The 16346-nt window shown below is 34.3% G+C and overlaps 1 protein-coding gene across 7 annotated transcripts in view; it reads left to right on the top strand.

The window, feature by feature from the left end:
- The window catches only part of HLTF (helicase like transcription factor), a 52392-nt gene that overhangs the window by 13941 nt on the left and 22105 nt on the right, over nt 1-16346 (top strand). For 5 of the 7 annotated variants that reach the window (XM_012437114.2, XM_012437113.3, XM_021669561.2 and 2 more), the window contains exons 6-14: nt 626-700; nt 856-1047; nt 4867-4962; nt 8354-8429; nt 9778-9871; nt 11886-11965; nt 12057-12101; nt 12883-12972; nt 14405-14502. In XM_012437114.2, the coding sequence (XP_012292537.2) occupies nt 626-700; nt 856-1047; nt 4867-4962; nt 8354-8429; nt 9778-9871; nt 11886-11965; nt 12057-12101; nt 12883-12972; nt 14405-14502 (846 nt within the window). The remainder of the gene's footprint in view (nt 1-625; nt 701-855; nt 1048-4866; nt 4963-8353; nt 8430-9777; nt 9872-11885; nt 11966-12056; nt 12102-12882; nt 12973-14404; nt 14503-16346) is intronic. The other 2 variants (XM_012437115.2, XM_012437112.3) reach the window with 1 other exon arrangement.

Here is a 16346-nt window from a genome sequence, read left to right as displayed (position 1 = left end):
AGGTCAAGTTTTGCCAAAACTCGTAGATAAGCTTGCTTGTGGTAAAACTGTGACTGAAACTCAGAGCTTAAAACTCTTCTATATTTTTTTTACTTCCTGACACCTAAACCACCTGTTCATTCTGTCTTCAGTGAGCAGTATAATCCCAGAGCTGATTTGTATGCCTTTTTGGCATTTGACTATTTTGTGTTTTTTTTTTTTTAATTTAATTTAATTTTAATTTTTTAATATTTGGGGACAGAGTCTCTTTTGCCCAGGCTGGAGTGCAGTGGCATAATCATGGCTCACTGTATCCTTGACCTTCTGGGCTCAAATGATCTTCCCACCTCAGCATCCCTAGGAGCCACAACTACAGGCACGCACCACCATGCCTGGCTAATTTTTTAAAAATATTTTTTAGAGACGGGATCTCTCATTATGTTGTCCAGGCTGGTTTCAAACTCCTGAGCTCAAGTGATTCTCCCACCTTGGTCTCCCAAAGTGCTGAGATTATTGGCGTGAGCCACCACTCCTGGCTCATTTGACATTAACATCAGTTAATTAACTAAATGATTTGAAATCTGACTTAAGTACAAGTATTTTAATTAGTTTGTTTTACATTGTTTCTTGTTGCTTTTTATTGTAGCTTAAAACGGAATTTGACAGATTGTTCGAAGATTTAAAAGAAGATGATAAAACCCATGAAATGGAACCAGCTGAGGTATCAATCCAGTATTTTTTATTTAAGACTATTCAGAATGTTTAAATATGCTTATAATCTACTTTTTGTTTAATCACAGGATCAATTCTTCCAGATTCCGCATGTAAAAAAAGGAATGGCTTACTGTATTTCTTTTTATGACTTTTTATTTGTAGGCTATTGAAACACCACTACTTCCACATCAAAAACAAGCTCTAGCATGGATGGTGTCACGTGAAAATAGCAAAGAACTTCCACCATTCTGGGAACAGCGAAATGACTTATACTATAACACAATAACAAATTTTTCTGAGAAAGACCGACCAGAAAATGTCCATGGAGGAATTTTAGCTGATGATATGGGTTTGGTAATTATTTTTTTCTTTAGTTAATGTAATCTAATTTTGTGATAATGATTTTCTAGAAAGTAATTTTGAAGTAAAAAGAGATAGGAATATGCTGGTATTAGTTTGGGACTAGATTTTACTATCTTTGTAGAATACAGTTTTTCCTATTGTTTTTACTTAAAATAGTGGTAAACTTTTGGTTTGGTTAAAGTACAATTGAAATAATTAGTTAACAATAGTGGTATAAAGGTGTGTTTCTCAATTTTCTTTTTTCTTTTTTTTTGAGATGGAGTTTTGCCCCCTGGAGTGCAGTGGCACGATCTTGGCTCACTGCAGCCTCAGCCTCCCAGGTTTAAGCAGTTCTCCTGCCTCAGCCTCCCAAATAACTGGGATTACAGGCACATGCCACCATGCCCAGCTAATTTTTTTATTTTTTGTAGAGACAGGTTTCACCATGTTGGCCAGCCTGGTCTTGAACTCCTGACTTCAAGTGATCCACCCACCTTGGCCTCCCAAAGTGCTGGGATTACAGGTGTGAGCCGCCATGACTGCCCGTGTTTCTCAATTTTCTTTGCTCTTTGAAATTTAGGGTGACCTGTCTTTCATGAGTTTTCTTTTAAAAAGTAAAGACAAAGCAATGTTATGTGAAATTGTATTCCATCACAAATGTTGTGGTAATCAGAGTATTAAATAGATATATATGGGTTCTTATACTAGCAGTTTTTGTATTTTTCAGTCTCAGTAACCCTTTCTACTCTTAAAAATTACTGATGGTCTCAAAGAGCTTTTGTTTTTGTGGGCTGTTATCAGTATTTATAGTATTAGGCAATGGTAACTAAAGATAACAGTACAAACTCATTACTTGTTAACATAAATGGCATATTTTTAAATGAAAAGTAGGCCAAAACACTAACAATTTTGGTGAGCCATTAGAGTGAATCAGCAACCAACAGAATGGGAAAAAATTTTTGCAACTTACCCATCTGACAAAGGGCTGATATCCAGAATTTACAAAGAACTAAAACAGATTTACAAGAAAAAAACAAGCCCATTCAGAAGTGGGCGAAGGATATGAACAGATACTTTACAAAAGAAGACATACATGAGGCCAACAAATATATGAAAAAATGCTCATCATCACTGGTCATTAGAGAAATGCAAATCAAAACTACATTGAGATACCATCTCACGCCAGTTAGAATGGCGATCATTAAAAAACCTGGAGACAACAGATGCTGGAGAGGATGTGGAGAAATAGGAGCACTCTTACACTGTTGGTGGGAGTGTAAATTAGTTCAACCATTGTGGAAGATAGTGTGACGATTCCTCAAGGACCTAGAAATAGAAATTCCATTTGACCCAGCAATCCCATTACTGGGTATATATCCAAAGGATTATAAATTGTTCTACTATAAAGACACATGCACACGAATGTTCATAGCAGCACAGTTTACAATAGCAAAGACCTGGAACCAACCCAAATGCCCATCAATGATAGACTGGACAGGGAAAATGTGGCACATATACACCATGAAATATGCAGCCGTCAAGAACGATGAGTTCGCGTCCTTTGTAGGGACATAGATGAACCTGGAAGCCATCATTCTCAGCAAACTGACACAGGAACACAAAATCAAACACCACATGTTCTCACTCATAGGCGGGTGTTGAACAATGGGAACACATGGACACAGGGAGGGGAGCACTACACACTGGGGTTTGTTGGGGGGAAATAGGGGAGGGACAGCGGGGGGTGGGAGGTTGGGGAGGGATAGCATGGGGAGAAATACCACATATAGGTGAAGGGGAGGAAGGCAGCAAATCACACTGCCACGTGTGCACCTATACAACAATCTTGCATGTTCTTCACATGTACCCCAAAACCTAAAATGCAATAAAAAAAAAACAATTTTGGTGAGAGAACTAGCATTGTTTTACATTTTTGCACATCTCTGTGTTTGGCCAAATAGATGGCAGCTGAATTCTCATCTGCTTCTTCATTCAGTCTATTCTGTTAGGTTGTTTTGGTTGAAGTACATGAAGAAAATTTGTCCTTACAATGGTATGTAGTTGTAAAGGGAGAGTATTTTAGTAGCTTTTTAGGTAATTGCAGATTTCTTTGATATATACATCAAAATTCAACAAGTATTAGTTTATTAAAGGTTAATTGTTGTCATATGGAACTCTAAATCTTATCAGTGAGCTTTTTATACCCTGTTTCCTTAAAATCTATTTGTATATCTTGCCCATTGAATGGATATTTTACCTATGTCTGATTTTATAACACCAAGCATTGCTCATTTAGAAAATGTTGGTTCATTGAGTTGGGCAGACTTACCAAATGTTGATGTATTTGATATGCAGTATCCAAAACTTACATTCATTAATATACCACTGATGTTATTAGAAAATCATTTACATTTTGGGAAGGCACTGAGTTCATAGTGTCACACACAAGTTTTCCAGCATTCTAATTTTCTATTGAAAACTTAAATTTTATCATTGACAAATAATCTCAGTTGTTTCCTTTTTAGATGACAGCCTCACTTTGTTCATTTTCAAGAAAATATCTTTCAGACACTCAATCATGAATGATAGTTGTCATTCAAGTGAAAAATGATGTTGCATGAAAAAAGTGACTAGTTGAGCTTATAAATCCCATCTTGATTGATTTTTCTATAGCTAACCCTCATATTTTGATATGCAACAGAAGTAGTTCATATGTCGTTTGCATTTCACTACACAGAATATTAAAAAGATTTATACTTAAGTGATGAAATTTAATAAAATTAATGTGTGCTGCTTCATTGAGAACATTCTTTTTTTTTTTTTTCTTGAGATGGAGTTTCACTCTTGTTGTCCAGGCTGGAGTGCAATGGTGCAGTCTTGGCTTACTGCAACCTCCGCCTCCCAGGTTTAAGTGATTCTCCTGCCTCAGACTCCCAAGTAGCTGGTATTACAGGTGTGAGCCACTGTGCCCGGCCAAGAACATTCTTAAGGAAAACTTTTTTTTTTTTTGAACTGTTTGTAGCAGTTAAGAATATCATGACTACTAATATAACTTAGTGCCAACTGCTTTATTTTATGCTGAGGCACTTTTTTCACCATTGCTATTTGGGCTTTTTGTAACATTAGTGCAGATGTTAACAGAAATAAAGTCTGTCTTAGTAGTATTATAAAACCAGTTTTGACTTCACATTTTCCTAAAGGGCTCCTGGGAAACCCTCCCCATCCCCAGTGGCCTGTGGACCACACTTTGAAACGCTGTTTTACACTGCTTTAAAATTGCCAGAGATTTATTTCTGTATTGCCAACTATCAATTAAGCTGCAGTAAATATTGAAAAATTATATGGTTCCATTTAAGAAAAATGCATAACAAATATGTCCTTTATGTTTTATGGATAAGTTGTGACTTAAGCTTGGTATTATCTTTAAGTCAAATTTTAATAAAATGATTATATGCATACTGGAATTACTAATCACTTTAGCTCTGAACTTCATGGCAAATGAGTAGTTATAAATAGTTGCATGATAAAAGTCAATAGTTTAGGGTTAAATGTAGAATTGTAGAATAGCAGTCATTCAATAAAATGCCATTTCTCAGAGATACTTACAGTATTTTATAGTGTAAATCATTTAACAGGTCCTAATAGTGCAGTGAGGGGAAAGCATTTTCTAACTAAATAAAATATTTATTTTTTATTAACCTGTATATACAATACACTTTTGTGGCCTTGAATGATATTTGGTATTCAATTACTTGATTTTAAAATGGGAATATTTTTCTGGTGAACTGGGTTTCAGAATCTAACCATTTGTCTTTTTAAAACATTTTCAAGGGTAAAACTCTTACAGCTATTTCAGTAATCCTTACCAACTTCCATGATGGCAGACCTCTTCCTATTGAAAGAATTAAAAAGAATCTACTGAAGAAGGTAAAGTAGTAGTAAGTGCGATTTCTATGAAATCTCCAGTTTACTGTTAAATCTTTAAATTTCATCATTTAAAATACCAAGAAATTGTATTTCCAGAAATGCGATGAATGGTCTCTCTGTCTCTCATGTGTTGCTGATAAGAATGAAAGTTTGTGTCACATTCTTTTTAGTTTTTCAGACAAGGTCTGGCTCTATTGCCCAGGCTGGAGTGCAGTATCGCAATTCAGTTCACTGCAACCTCTGCCTCCCGGGCTCAAGTCACGGGATTTCACCATTTTGTCCAGGCTGATCTTAAACTCATGAGCTCAAGTGATCTGCCTGCCTCAGCCTCCCAAAGTGCCGAGGTTACAGGTGTGAGCCATCAGCACGTATCACATTCTTGAGAGCAATGATAATTTATATCAAGAGCCTTAAAGTTGTTTATAATCTTTGAACAATTTTTCCAGTCAATAATGCCATTTCTAAGAAACTATCTGAAGGGAGTTACCAGAAATTCATTTTTTCCAAAGAAAGTACAGGTTTGTTTTTTTTTTCACAACATCGTTTTAAAAGTGGACAGTTTGTAGGCTGGGCATAGTGACTGGCACCCGTAGTTCCACCTTCTTGGGAGGCTGAAGCAGGAGGATTGCTTGAGCCCAGGAATTCGAGCCTATATTCAGCTATGATTGCATTATTGCAGTGCAGCTCCAGTGACATTGTGAGACTCTGTCTCTAAAACAAATAAACATAAAATAAAGGTGGACAATTTGAAACATCTTTTGACAAGGGAACAGTTAAATGATATAACCATAAAATTTACTATTATGAAATCACAAAGTATTATTTTTGATGAATAATTACTTTCATGATTTTTGTTAAAAAATTATAGGTACAAATCTTTATATGGAGTTTGATTCCTCATTTTGTAAATAATATATTCATGTGTGTTTTAAGTCCATTCACATACACTATCTGTACCAAAATGTTAATAATTTATATCCTAGTGATGAGAATAAGGGCGACTTTTCTTGATACTTTGTGTGTGTGTGTGTGTGTGTGTGTGTGTGTGTGTATAATACAAACGCATTTGTATTTGGTCTCTAAGAATTAAAAATTAATTAATTTATTAAGAAAATAAATGTTATTAGAGAGGAACAGTTACTTCTTTTCTTACCTGAAAATTCAGATAACTTAAAGAGAAGGAAATAGCAAAAAGATGTGTGCAGTATACTTCTTTTCTGAACTCTTCTGAATTACTATTCTTCCTAGTTTTTAGTTTTCAGAGAAGGCTGTACATCAATTTCCTGTCACTGCTACTGAGATTTTATTTTATTGTCTACACTTAGTTATATTTCCTTCTTTCTACTTTTATTGAGAGTTAAAGTCTCAGATTCAATTCCTTACCCTGAACAACCTGATGTTTTATGTCTTGTTCTTCCTAGATTTGGTTATTAAAACTGAAGTTTTAGGTTACCAGATTTGATAGAAGCACATAAGACTACTTCAGCTTTAGTCTCAGTTATTAATTGAGAAATTACCAATTAACAGTAAGGATTTCTCTTATTTTTCCCCAAGATCAGTTATATATTTAAGGTGTTGTATAGTAGGAAGGTTTTAGGATATTTGGGTTGCTACGTAATTGAAATGGAAGCTGAGGATGTGATTTCCAGCCAGGTATTTATTTAAAAAAAGAAATTGTCACTCTTTCAAGTAGGTTTAGATATTCCTAACTTAAATTGAGTGAAATATTATTGATTTAAAGTCCCCTAGATTTGAACATACTATTGTTTCATCCAGGTTAGACTTGATAAAAAATTTATCTTTGAACTTTATGGAGAAAAACTTTGCTGAGCAAAATAATTTAATATAAGGAATAATGCAAGGCCAGGTGTGGTGGCTCACGCCTGTAATCCCAGTACTTTGGGAGGCCAAGGCGGGCACATAACCTGAGGTTAGGAGTTTGAGACCAGCCTGACCAACGTGGTGAAACCCCGTCTTTACTGAAAATTACAAAATTAGCTGGGCGTGGTGGCACATGCCTGTAATCCCAGTTACTTGGGAGGCAGGAGAATCACTTGAACCAGAGAGGTAGAGGTTGCAGTGAGCCAAGATCATGCCATTACACTCCAGCCTAGGCAACAAGAGCAGAAACTCCGTCTCAGAAAGAAAGAAAGAATAATAAAAAGGACATCCTTTGTGTTTGAATAAACTTAGATTTTTGCATACTTTTTAATATAGTGGTTATAGTAATTACTGAAGACTTGATAGGACATTTGATGAAAAGCATTTTTACTATCTCTTTCTTGGAACTAATGCTTAGAAGTTAACTAAAATAACTCTTCTAGTTACATCTCTAAAATATTGTATTTTGGATTTTTAATTAATTTATTTTATTTTATTTTATTTTATTTTTTGAGACAGAGTCTCCCTCTGTCACCCAGGCTGGAGTGCAGTGGTGTGATCTTGGCTCACTGCAACCTCTGCCTCCTGGGTTCAAGCAATTCTCCTACCTCAGCCTCCCAAGTAGCTGAGATTACCGGCACCCACCACCATGCCCAGCTAATTTTTGTATTTTTAGTAGAGACAGGGTTTTGCCATGTTGGCCAGTCTAGTCTCAAACTCCTGACCTCAGGTGATCTGCTCTCCTCAGCCTCCCAAAGTGTTGGCATGAGCCACTGAGCCTGGCAGATTTTTAATTTATTTAGATTGTTACCTTTATAGGGGATGAATCTTTTCAACCACATTTTTAGTAAGACTTAACTCTAATGGGATTTTTTGCTTAACAATTCAGCTTTTATAGAATTATTTTCAACTCATGTATATTTATGCATTTTGAAACAAAGGTACATTGAAAAAGAAAAAGAAAATGGACAGGTAAGACTCCATGGAATAAGAGGAGAAGACACTCTGGGACCTATGCTATTATATATTAGAGCTATTTGCCCTGAGAATTCCAGAGAAAAAGAGGATGACAATGGCAGCCTCATTAAAGATCTGAACATTGAACATTGGTTTGAAAAGTTTAAAGTCTGAGAATTCTTAAATATAAAGTAAATCCAAGTTCTTGAATTTTTCTCACAATAACTAATATGTCATTTATAATTAAGATTTGCTTTTGGTATTCGTTTTGAAAAGGTGAAGACCAACTAGTTTTCTTTTTTTGAGATACCCGTGAAAAAATTTTAAATCAATTTGTATGTTTTCTTCTTCACTTATTCACCCTCCCCCTCAGTTGCTCCAGAATTGGGTAGCAGTTTAAGTAGTTTTTATTATGCAAAGTAAAGCAATATAAAATAAGGTGCGTTTAAAGTTATTTAAAACTGATAGCATGATGACATGTTACTAATCATTTCTGTGGGGCGGGGGGGAACCTGATAGCAATACTGTTTAAGAAATATGCCTATTTACCCAGGAATGTAATGTTAATGATGACTCTGTGAAACTTGGAGGAAACAATACCAGTGAAAAGGCAGATGGACTAAGCAAAGGTAAATTTGAATTTTGAAATGACCCAATATTTGATTTGGTAAATGAATATGACCCAATATTTGATTTGTAGTTTTTTTAGCCTAATATTGTAATTCTAGTTTTGGCTTTGTACTGTACAAAAATTTAGGATCTCTTTTTTTAAAAGGACTTCCCTGAGTACTGGTAGGAAAGGTTTCATCAAGGAGATCATTGAATTGATAAGTATACCTTTTAGAGAACTGGGGAAGAGCATTTTGGGTTGTAAAAAAAATCTCATGAAAGAGTACTTTAAAAAGAGCATATTTTATTCTGGGACCTTAGTGAATTTTATGGTATTTAAAATGTAATATGCATGAACAATGGCAGATAATGCTAGAAAGCTAGCTTTAGAGCCAAATTCTGAAGTCATAGGAGAAATGGAAAGAGATATGTGGATTTTGCAGTTAAATGACCTTCATAAAATTAATTTCTAAAGATAGATAGAACAGACTAAAAATATTTTAAGAGTAGTAGGTGAAAAATTATAAATAGCAATTGCTTGCTCTTGCTTACTTTAAGTTTGGGATAAGAAAGAAACAGAAAGGTGGCTGAGTTAAGGGTAAGATGAGGTTTTTTGTTTTTGATTTTCTGTGATTTTAAGAAAGGAATCCATGAGATTTTGGATTTAGTAGAGAGACTAGTAGGTTGTAGGAGGAAATAGGATCAGGAGAATAGGCAGATGAGTTATCAGTAGAATAGGTAGTTGAGTTAGCAGAATAGGTGGATGAGTTAGAAGGAAAAAATACAGTTAAGGAAAAGTATAGATAAATGAGTAGATTAAAAGATAGGAAAATTGAGATTTTTATGGAAGATACCATCTCATTTTCTTTGTAAAGTGAAATAGGTCATCTTGGAATAAAAGTAGTTAGAATCTAGGCAAAGGGGTCAATGTAGTATGGATCATTCTGGTATGGATCATGTTGATGAATGGGTAGGGGAGCTGAACAGTGTTTAGTAAAAAGAGTTCTCAAGTGACACAAGGTGACAGCTGAGATTTGAACGTATAAATTTATAACAGCACCTATTATCTGCTTATTTTTTTCCAGTGGCTCGTAGCTGCCTTGCTACAGCAAAAAATTCAGCCAGTGTGGGAATTGGCTGGATGAGTACAGAGGAAAGACTGGGTCATAAAAATTTGAAGGTGCTTTCTAATTAGAAATGAGAAAATACTGGATTAGGAAAAAAGTAGAGAAAATAGAGTAATGAAAGGAATGAAGATGTTAAGAAAACTGAAAGTCAGTAATTAGAAAACCATGGTTTTAAGAAGGATAATACTAGTTTCCTAGACAACTTACTAATATGCTATATTTGCATTTTTCTTTGAAATAGAAGCATCTAGATGTAGTGAACAACCCAGTATTTCAGATGTCAAGGAGAAGAATAAGTATCGAATGTCAGAATTGTCTAGCTCCCGCCCCAAAAGGTAAACAATTAGGGTTTGCTTATGTCATGGGTTTATTTAGACTGTTTTCTTATGTATAAGAGAGATAGAGATGACCATTCTATTTGTTAAATAGTTCTTTTAAATACATTCTTTTATTTGAAACTTCCAAGATCACTATGGCTTAGGCAGCTAGGATATTCTCATTTTACAGATGAAAAAAAATGATACTGACCTGTAAAAGAACTGAATTGGTAAATTTTAAGAATCACTCATCTTTCTACTACTTTTTTTCTATTTTATCAAGGAACTAAGATCTGGATCCTGGAATTTTTGCTTTTTTTTTTTTTTTTGAGACTTTAGAAGTTTTCTTTATGGATTTAAGGAGATGAAAACTGAAGAATATTTTATTGGCTGGCTTGAAAAAAGCGTTCTTGCTCATTTCAGTTCTTCACATGTAGTGGAACTAAGACATGATAAAGTTATTTGTGGACATTATCATATTAACATAGATTAGAGGGAGAATTTGAATAAAAGTCATAATTCCCCTCTGATCTTGTCTTGAATCTGTTAACTTTACAAACTTCATTTATCCTCTGAAGTAGATCTAAAAACTGGGTTTTTGTTGTATTATATTGTCTACCATCAGTATCTACACAAGTCATCGCACATCTGTCTCTGCTGGTCATTTCATCAACAAACGTTTTGAAACTGTGGCTGTGTTAATTGTTCTATCATTGGTAGCTGTCTGAACTAAGCACAAACCTAGCACTCACCAGTGTTTTCTAAATCTAATTGCTTCAGATTTAGATAAATGACAAATGTTACAACTTTGAATTTACCATCAACCTGGGTAACAGAACACTGTTAATTGGACCATATCAGATTAAAGGACATAGAAATAACAATGGTGAGGACATGAGAAACACAACAACTAGCTAATACAGATATGCTTATTGTGTAACAGGTACTCTTTTAGGGGCTTTTGCATGTAGTAATATTCTATAAGGATTATATTTTTATTTCTGTTTTTCTTAGGAGGAAACAGAGGTATTGAAGAATATTAGTTGATTAACTTAAAATCACATAACAAATTAGTAGTGCAATGAGGATTTGAAGCTAGGCAGTCTGACTTCAGAGTTTATTGCTTTTAGGCACTTAATCCCTGTTAAACTTTCTACACAAAATTTATGAAATTTTCTATTGTGAAAGAATTATATTTTTGCCTTTTAGCTGCTTATATTTTCTTTGATAAGAGCCAATTTTTTTTTCTTTTTTTTATTTTGAGATGGAGTTTTACTTTTGTCGCCCAGGCTGGAGTGCAATGGCACGATCTTGGCTCACTGCAAACTATTCCTCTTGGGTTCAAGCAATTCTCCTGCCTCAGCTTACTGAGTAGCTAGAACTACAGGCATGCACCACTGCACCCAACTAATTTTTGTATTTTTATTAGAGATGGGGTTTCACCATGTTAGCCAGGCTGGTCTCAAACTCCTGACCTTAGGTGATCCGCCCACCTCCGTCTCCCAAAGTGCTGGGATCACAGACGTGAGGCACCATGCCTAACCAAGAGCCAGTTCTTTTTTGTTCTAGTTTTATATGTTTTAATTGAACTACCAAATATTGAACCTTGTATTGAAATTATTAATTTTTTAGAATTACTGAATTTTTCAAATTTATTTTAATAGTGAAATTAGCTGGGTGTGGTGGCACACACCTGTAGTCATAGATATTCCTGGGTACTCCTGAGACTAAGGCAGGATGATCACTTGAGCCCAGGAGTATGAGGTTGCAGTGACTTCTGATTGTGTCACTGTACTGCGTCCTTGGCAAAAGACAATAATAGTGGTACTCCATTTTGTATAGTAAATGCATCTATCTGGTTGTGAAAGCAGAATGCTTTTAGCAGATTTGACTTTTGTCAAAATCTTTTAAACATTTTTCAAAAAATAAATGAGTAAGACAAAGGTTTTTTATTGCATTTATTAAACATGTTTGTATATCTCATTTTGCTTCGGGTTGGTCCAAAAATTTCTTTGTGTATACTTAATTTTAGAAGAAAAACTGCTGTCCAGTACATAGAAAGCAGTGATTCAGAGGAAATTGAAACAAGTGAATTGCCACAGAAAATGAAAGGTAACATGTAATAGATTTGATTTGATAATGTGTCCTATATTCAAATGTCCCATTTTGCAGATTTTTATGTTTATTTTGGTTTTATTTTTAGGCAAACTGAAAAACATACAGTCAGAAACTAAAGGCAGGATGAAAGGTATGTGTATACTATATACCTATAATCTAGACTTCAAGATTATTAAAGTACAACTTCATTGATTTGTATCTCGCTAGGTTGGAATATTTTAGTAAAAGGTCTTAAACTTGGCTGACGTTTACATTTGAAACTTCATGGAGCTTACCATGTGTGTTAAATTAATTTTTGTAAAGGAGTAAAATGAATAGTTTCAAATTAAAATCTAAGGGATAATAATATTTAAACTCTCCTTAAAACAATTTTCTACTACCTATTAAATGAGTTCTATAAAACCTATGTGTGTAGTATGAATAGTAATTACAAAATTAGGTTGAGAATGTCTTTCTGGCAGTACTATTATTGTTTACATTATTTATTTTCCTGTAATTCAGATCATACTATATTTCTCATTCATTGAGAAATTGTATTTCATTTGGAAAATAACTGATCATATTGACTGATCTGAAAATTTGGCAGCCTTATCATTAAAAATCAAACTATTTGTTTCCTCGAAAAATTCTCCCTCCACCTGAGAGCTCAGTCACTTTGCAGATGACTGCTCCTACTTTAATTTCTTCTTCTCAAATCTTACCATGAATGACTACATCATTTCTGTAAGTTGAAAAGATATGCTTAGTGTAAGAGGTAGCAATTTTGGTTACAAATATTTTAATTTAATAATATAAGCTCTTACAATAGAGAGGGTGAAAATGGTATTCTATTTCTTATCCTTAGAAAGTACCTGTACTCTAGCACAGGAGATAATTTGAAAAAAATTTAAGATTCTTTGTTGTTTTATCAGCAGGGTCTTCTAAGGTTACAGAAGATGTGGCATTTGCTTGTGCATTAACCTCATCTGTTTCTACAACAAAAAAGAAAATGTTGAAAAAGGGTCAGTAAATATCCTGATTTCCTAGCTTTTTTTTTTCTATTTTTGAATGAAAAAAATTAAAATTTTTAAAATTTATAAAACCATATTACAAGAAGTTTAGAAAATAGAGACTAATTTTTAAAGTATATAACCCATTAAAAAAAGAAAGCTACGTCATAATTTGTTTTCCTTTTGGTGCCTTTTCCTATTGTATTTGTTTTAGTTAGGGTCAAAATGTGATGGGGGGCCCTCACTCCTCTGAATAGCATAGATATTTCTTCTAGTGAAGGCACAAAGCAATTTGTGGCTGCTTTAAAAAGCTTAACTTAATTTGGATTAATTTAAGTTAAAGGTTTAATTTTTGGTATTAGAATTTGCTTTTCATTTAAAAATGTTAGTGATCTTTATTATAATTTTATATTTTATAATTCATAGGTAAACATCACTGCTTAAGAAACTAAATATTTGAAATGGGAAGAGATTGAACTAAGGTTGAGGAGATCTGGGACAAGTTATATCTCTGCCCCTTGGTCTCCATTATTTTACATGTTGGGGATATAGCAGACTATCTGTTTTCATAGAACATATAATCTAATGATGGGAGAAACATACAATAAGCAAGTAAACATAATTTTAAATAATGACAAGTAACGTGAAGAAAATAAAGGAGGATAATGAAGTAGATTGACTTGAAGTTGCTTGTTTTAGAAGGAGTTATTTGAGCTAACATAGAATCATGAGAAAGAGCCACTTTTGGCCCAAGAATCGGATAATTAGGACTAGAAAATATAGGCATGTCAGGTGGATTATTCTTTACCCTTGCTGGCTAACTATAGTCTTCAGATCCTCACCATGTGCATCCTTCCATAAGCTGCCTGAGTGTCCTCACAGCATGGCAGCTGGCTCCACCAGAGTGAAAGATTGGAGAAAGAACAAGTGTGAGAGTGAGCTCGACCCAATACAGAAGGTTCATCTTTTATAACCTATCTCAGAAGTGACATACCATCTTTTCTGCTATATTCTGTTGGTCACGAAGACCAGTCCTGGTGGAGTGTGGGAGGAGATTACACAAGATAATGAATACTGGGAAGTAGAGCTCACTGGGGGCCATCTTGGCTGTCTACCAAACTAAATATAACACAAATTCAGAAAACTGCATAAAACAAATGTTTGTCTTAATGGATAACTATGATGAATTATCAGGAAATACTAGAGACTTCCTTCTTGTGCCCACTCCCTGTTACAGTCCTTTGGCTCTTCTCATAATCACTATGTGGATTTTTAGTTTTTTTAAGTGACGAGGTAAAATTTAATCCCTGTTAAAGGTCCATCTGCTTCATTTTAATTGTTCCTAATTTATCTTTTCATGGAGGCACATTATTACCATCTCCTTATTAACATATGTATTTCAGAAAAAAACAGCTAAAGGTTGTAACAGTGATTCATTTTTTAGGAGCATGTGCAGTGGAGGGGTCAAAGAAAACTGATGTTGAGGAGAGACCAAGAACAACACTGATCATCTGTCCACTTTCTGTGTTAAGCAACTGGATTGTAAGTCTTTAAGCCCTTTAAAAATGTAACATAATTTATATTTTATCTCTACAAGGTAAAAAGTATTCTTTTAAAGAGTCATTCATTGAGGGGAATATACTTGGTCATCATTTCGTATCTAATTTCAAATAATTGTTAGGTGAATTAGATTATGTTTGCTGAATTGAAGAAAATTTCTTTGAAGATTTATAGTAGAGAAGGTAAAGGAACATAATCGACTGCTAACATAAGATTTGGTTTGTATTTCTGCCTTTGCTATTTTTGTCCCCGAAAGTGGGAAAGATGTATAGTTTGACTCCACTATATTTACAGATTGACTGTTAGAACTCTTTTCTAAGAGCTCTACCAATAATAACTTACTTTTATAACACTAACAACATTTAGTTAACTCCTATGTACTTGGTTTATCGTTAATCTCTTTTTAAGGATTTTTCTGATTTAATTCTCAAAACTGTTATTCTCATTTTCCAGGTGAACACACTGAAACACAGAGAGGTTAAGTAACTTGCCTAAGGTCATCCAGTTAATAAATGATGGATCTTAGATATAGTCTCCAACATTTTGAATCTAGAGCCTATTCTTTTAAGACTACCCACCAGAATTTTTTTTTGCCAGATTACTTTTCTGTTCTAAAACATTGACATTGGAATGGAACCTCTTGATTATTTGTTTATTTACAACCTGGTTATGTTTCCTTCCTAGTTTGAGCTTCAAATTTCTTGTTACAGTGAAATAATGACCCTCTTGGAAGACCTGTGAACATAAGGAACACTCACCATTCTTGCCACCTCCAAGTTTATCTGCTTATCTATTTATTCTCCTGGCCATTCTTATCTCAGAGCAGGAAGAGATCCTACTCTTTGTAAGACCAGTATTTAGTCTCTATGTTGGATTCTTTCTTTTCCCACACTCGATTATCTGTTCTTTTTTTCCCCTCACTTGGTTATTCAGTCTCTTCCCACTGGCTCTTTCATGATACATACTCAGGTCTTTTTCATTTTAAAATACATTCTCTTGATATGCATATTTAAGTTGCTGCTCTTTTGCTTTCCTTCACTGTCATACCTCTTGGGGGTTAATTTCTACTTTGTGCTTTTACTTACTAGTTCCTTAATTCATTGTAATCTGGCTTCTACTATTCTCTAAATTGCATTGGAAAAGACTATTTGTGATAGTCTAATTGTCAAATTGAGTGGCCTCTTCTTGACTTTATATAGCCTTTTCTTCCATGACATGAATTACCATTTTTTATTATAAGTTTTTGGTTTGTTTATTTTTTAAAAAAGAAATTACACCTTGTCCTTATTAGTATATCATTTTTCCTCTTAGAACCAGAAGAATGAGTGTTAATGCTCTGTTGCTATTTTTTTATTCCAACGAAACTGTGCTTTCTTTAATGTGTTGTTTGTTATGGGAAGGGTAGTACATGGGTACTTAAGTGGCAGTTTCAGGATGAGGTTTAGAGTATTAATGGAGGTATAAATAATATAACTGTGATTATTTTAGGGCTTGGGGTATAGAGATGTATTTTTAAAATAAATAATCAGTATTTAATTACAATTTTATATTTAGAAAAGTTCAGGTAATACAAAGTTCAGAAAGAAAACCATGGCAAAATCTTGCCAAGTGAGATCATGCACACTCTGAATTTAAAGGAATGAGGAGTGGTTTGGCTATCGGGATCCATGGTTGTGTTAGTCTGTTATTGCATATAAGAAATACCTGAGGCTGGGTAATTTAAGAGGTTTATTAATTGGCTCATGATACTGCAGGCTTTATAGGAAGTATGGTGTTGGCATCTGCTTCTGGTGAGGCCTCAGGAACCTTACACAGCCTCAGGAAGC

Source organism: Aotus nancymaae, unplaced genomic scaffold (assembly GCF_030222135.1).
Source record: "Aotus nancymaae isolate 86718 unplaced genomic scaffold, 86718_ANA_hifiasm-v0.15.2.pri h1tg000019l, whole genome shotgun sequence".
NCBI lineage: Eukaryota > Metazoa > Chordata > Mammalia > Primates > Aotidae > Aotus > Aotus nancymaae.
Note: the sequence above shows the minus strand (reverse complement) of the source record. Positions and strands in the feature narration are given on the sequence as shown.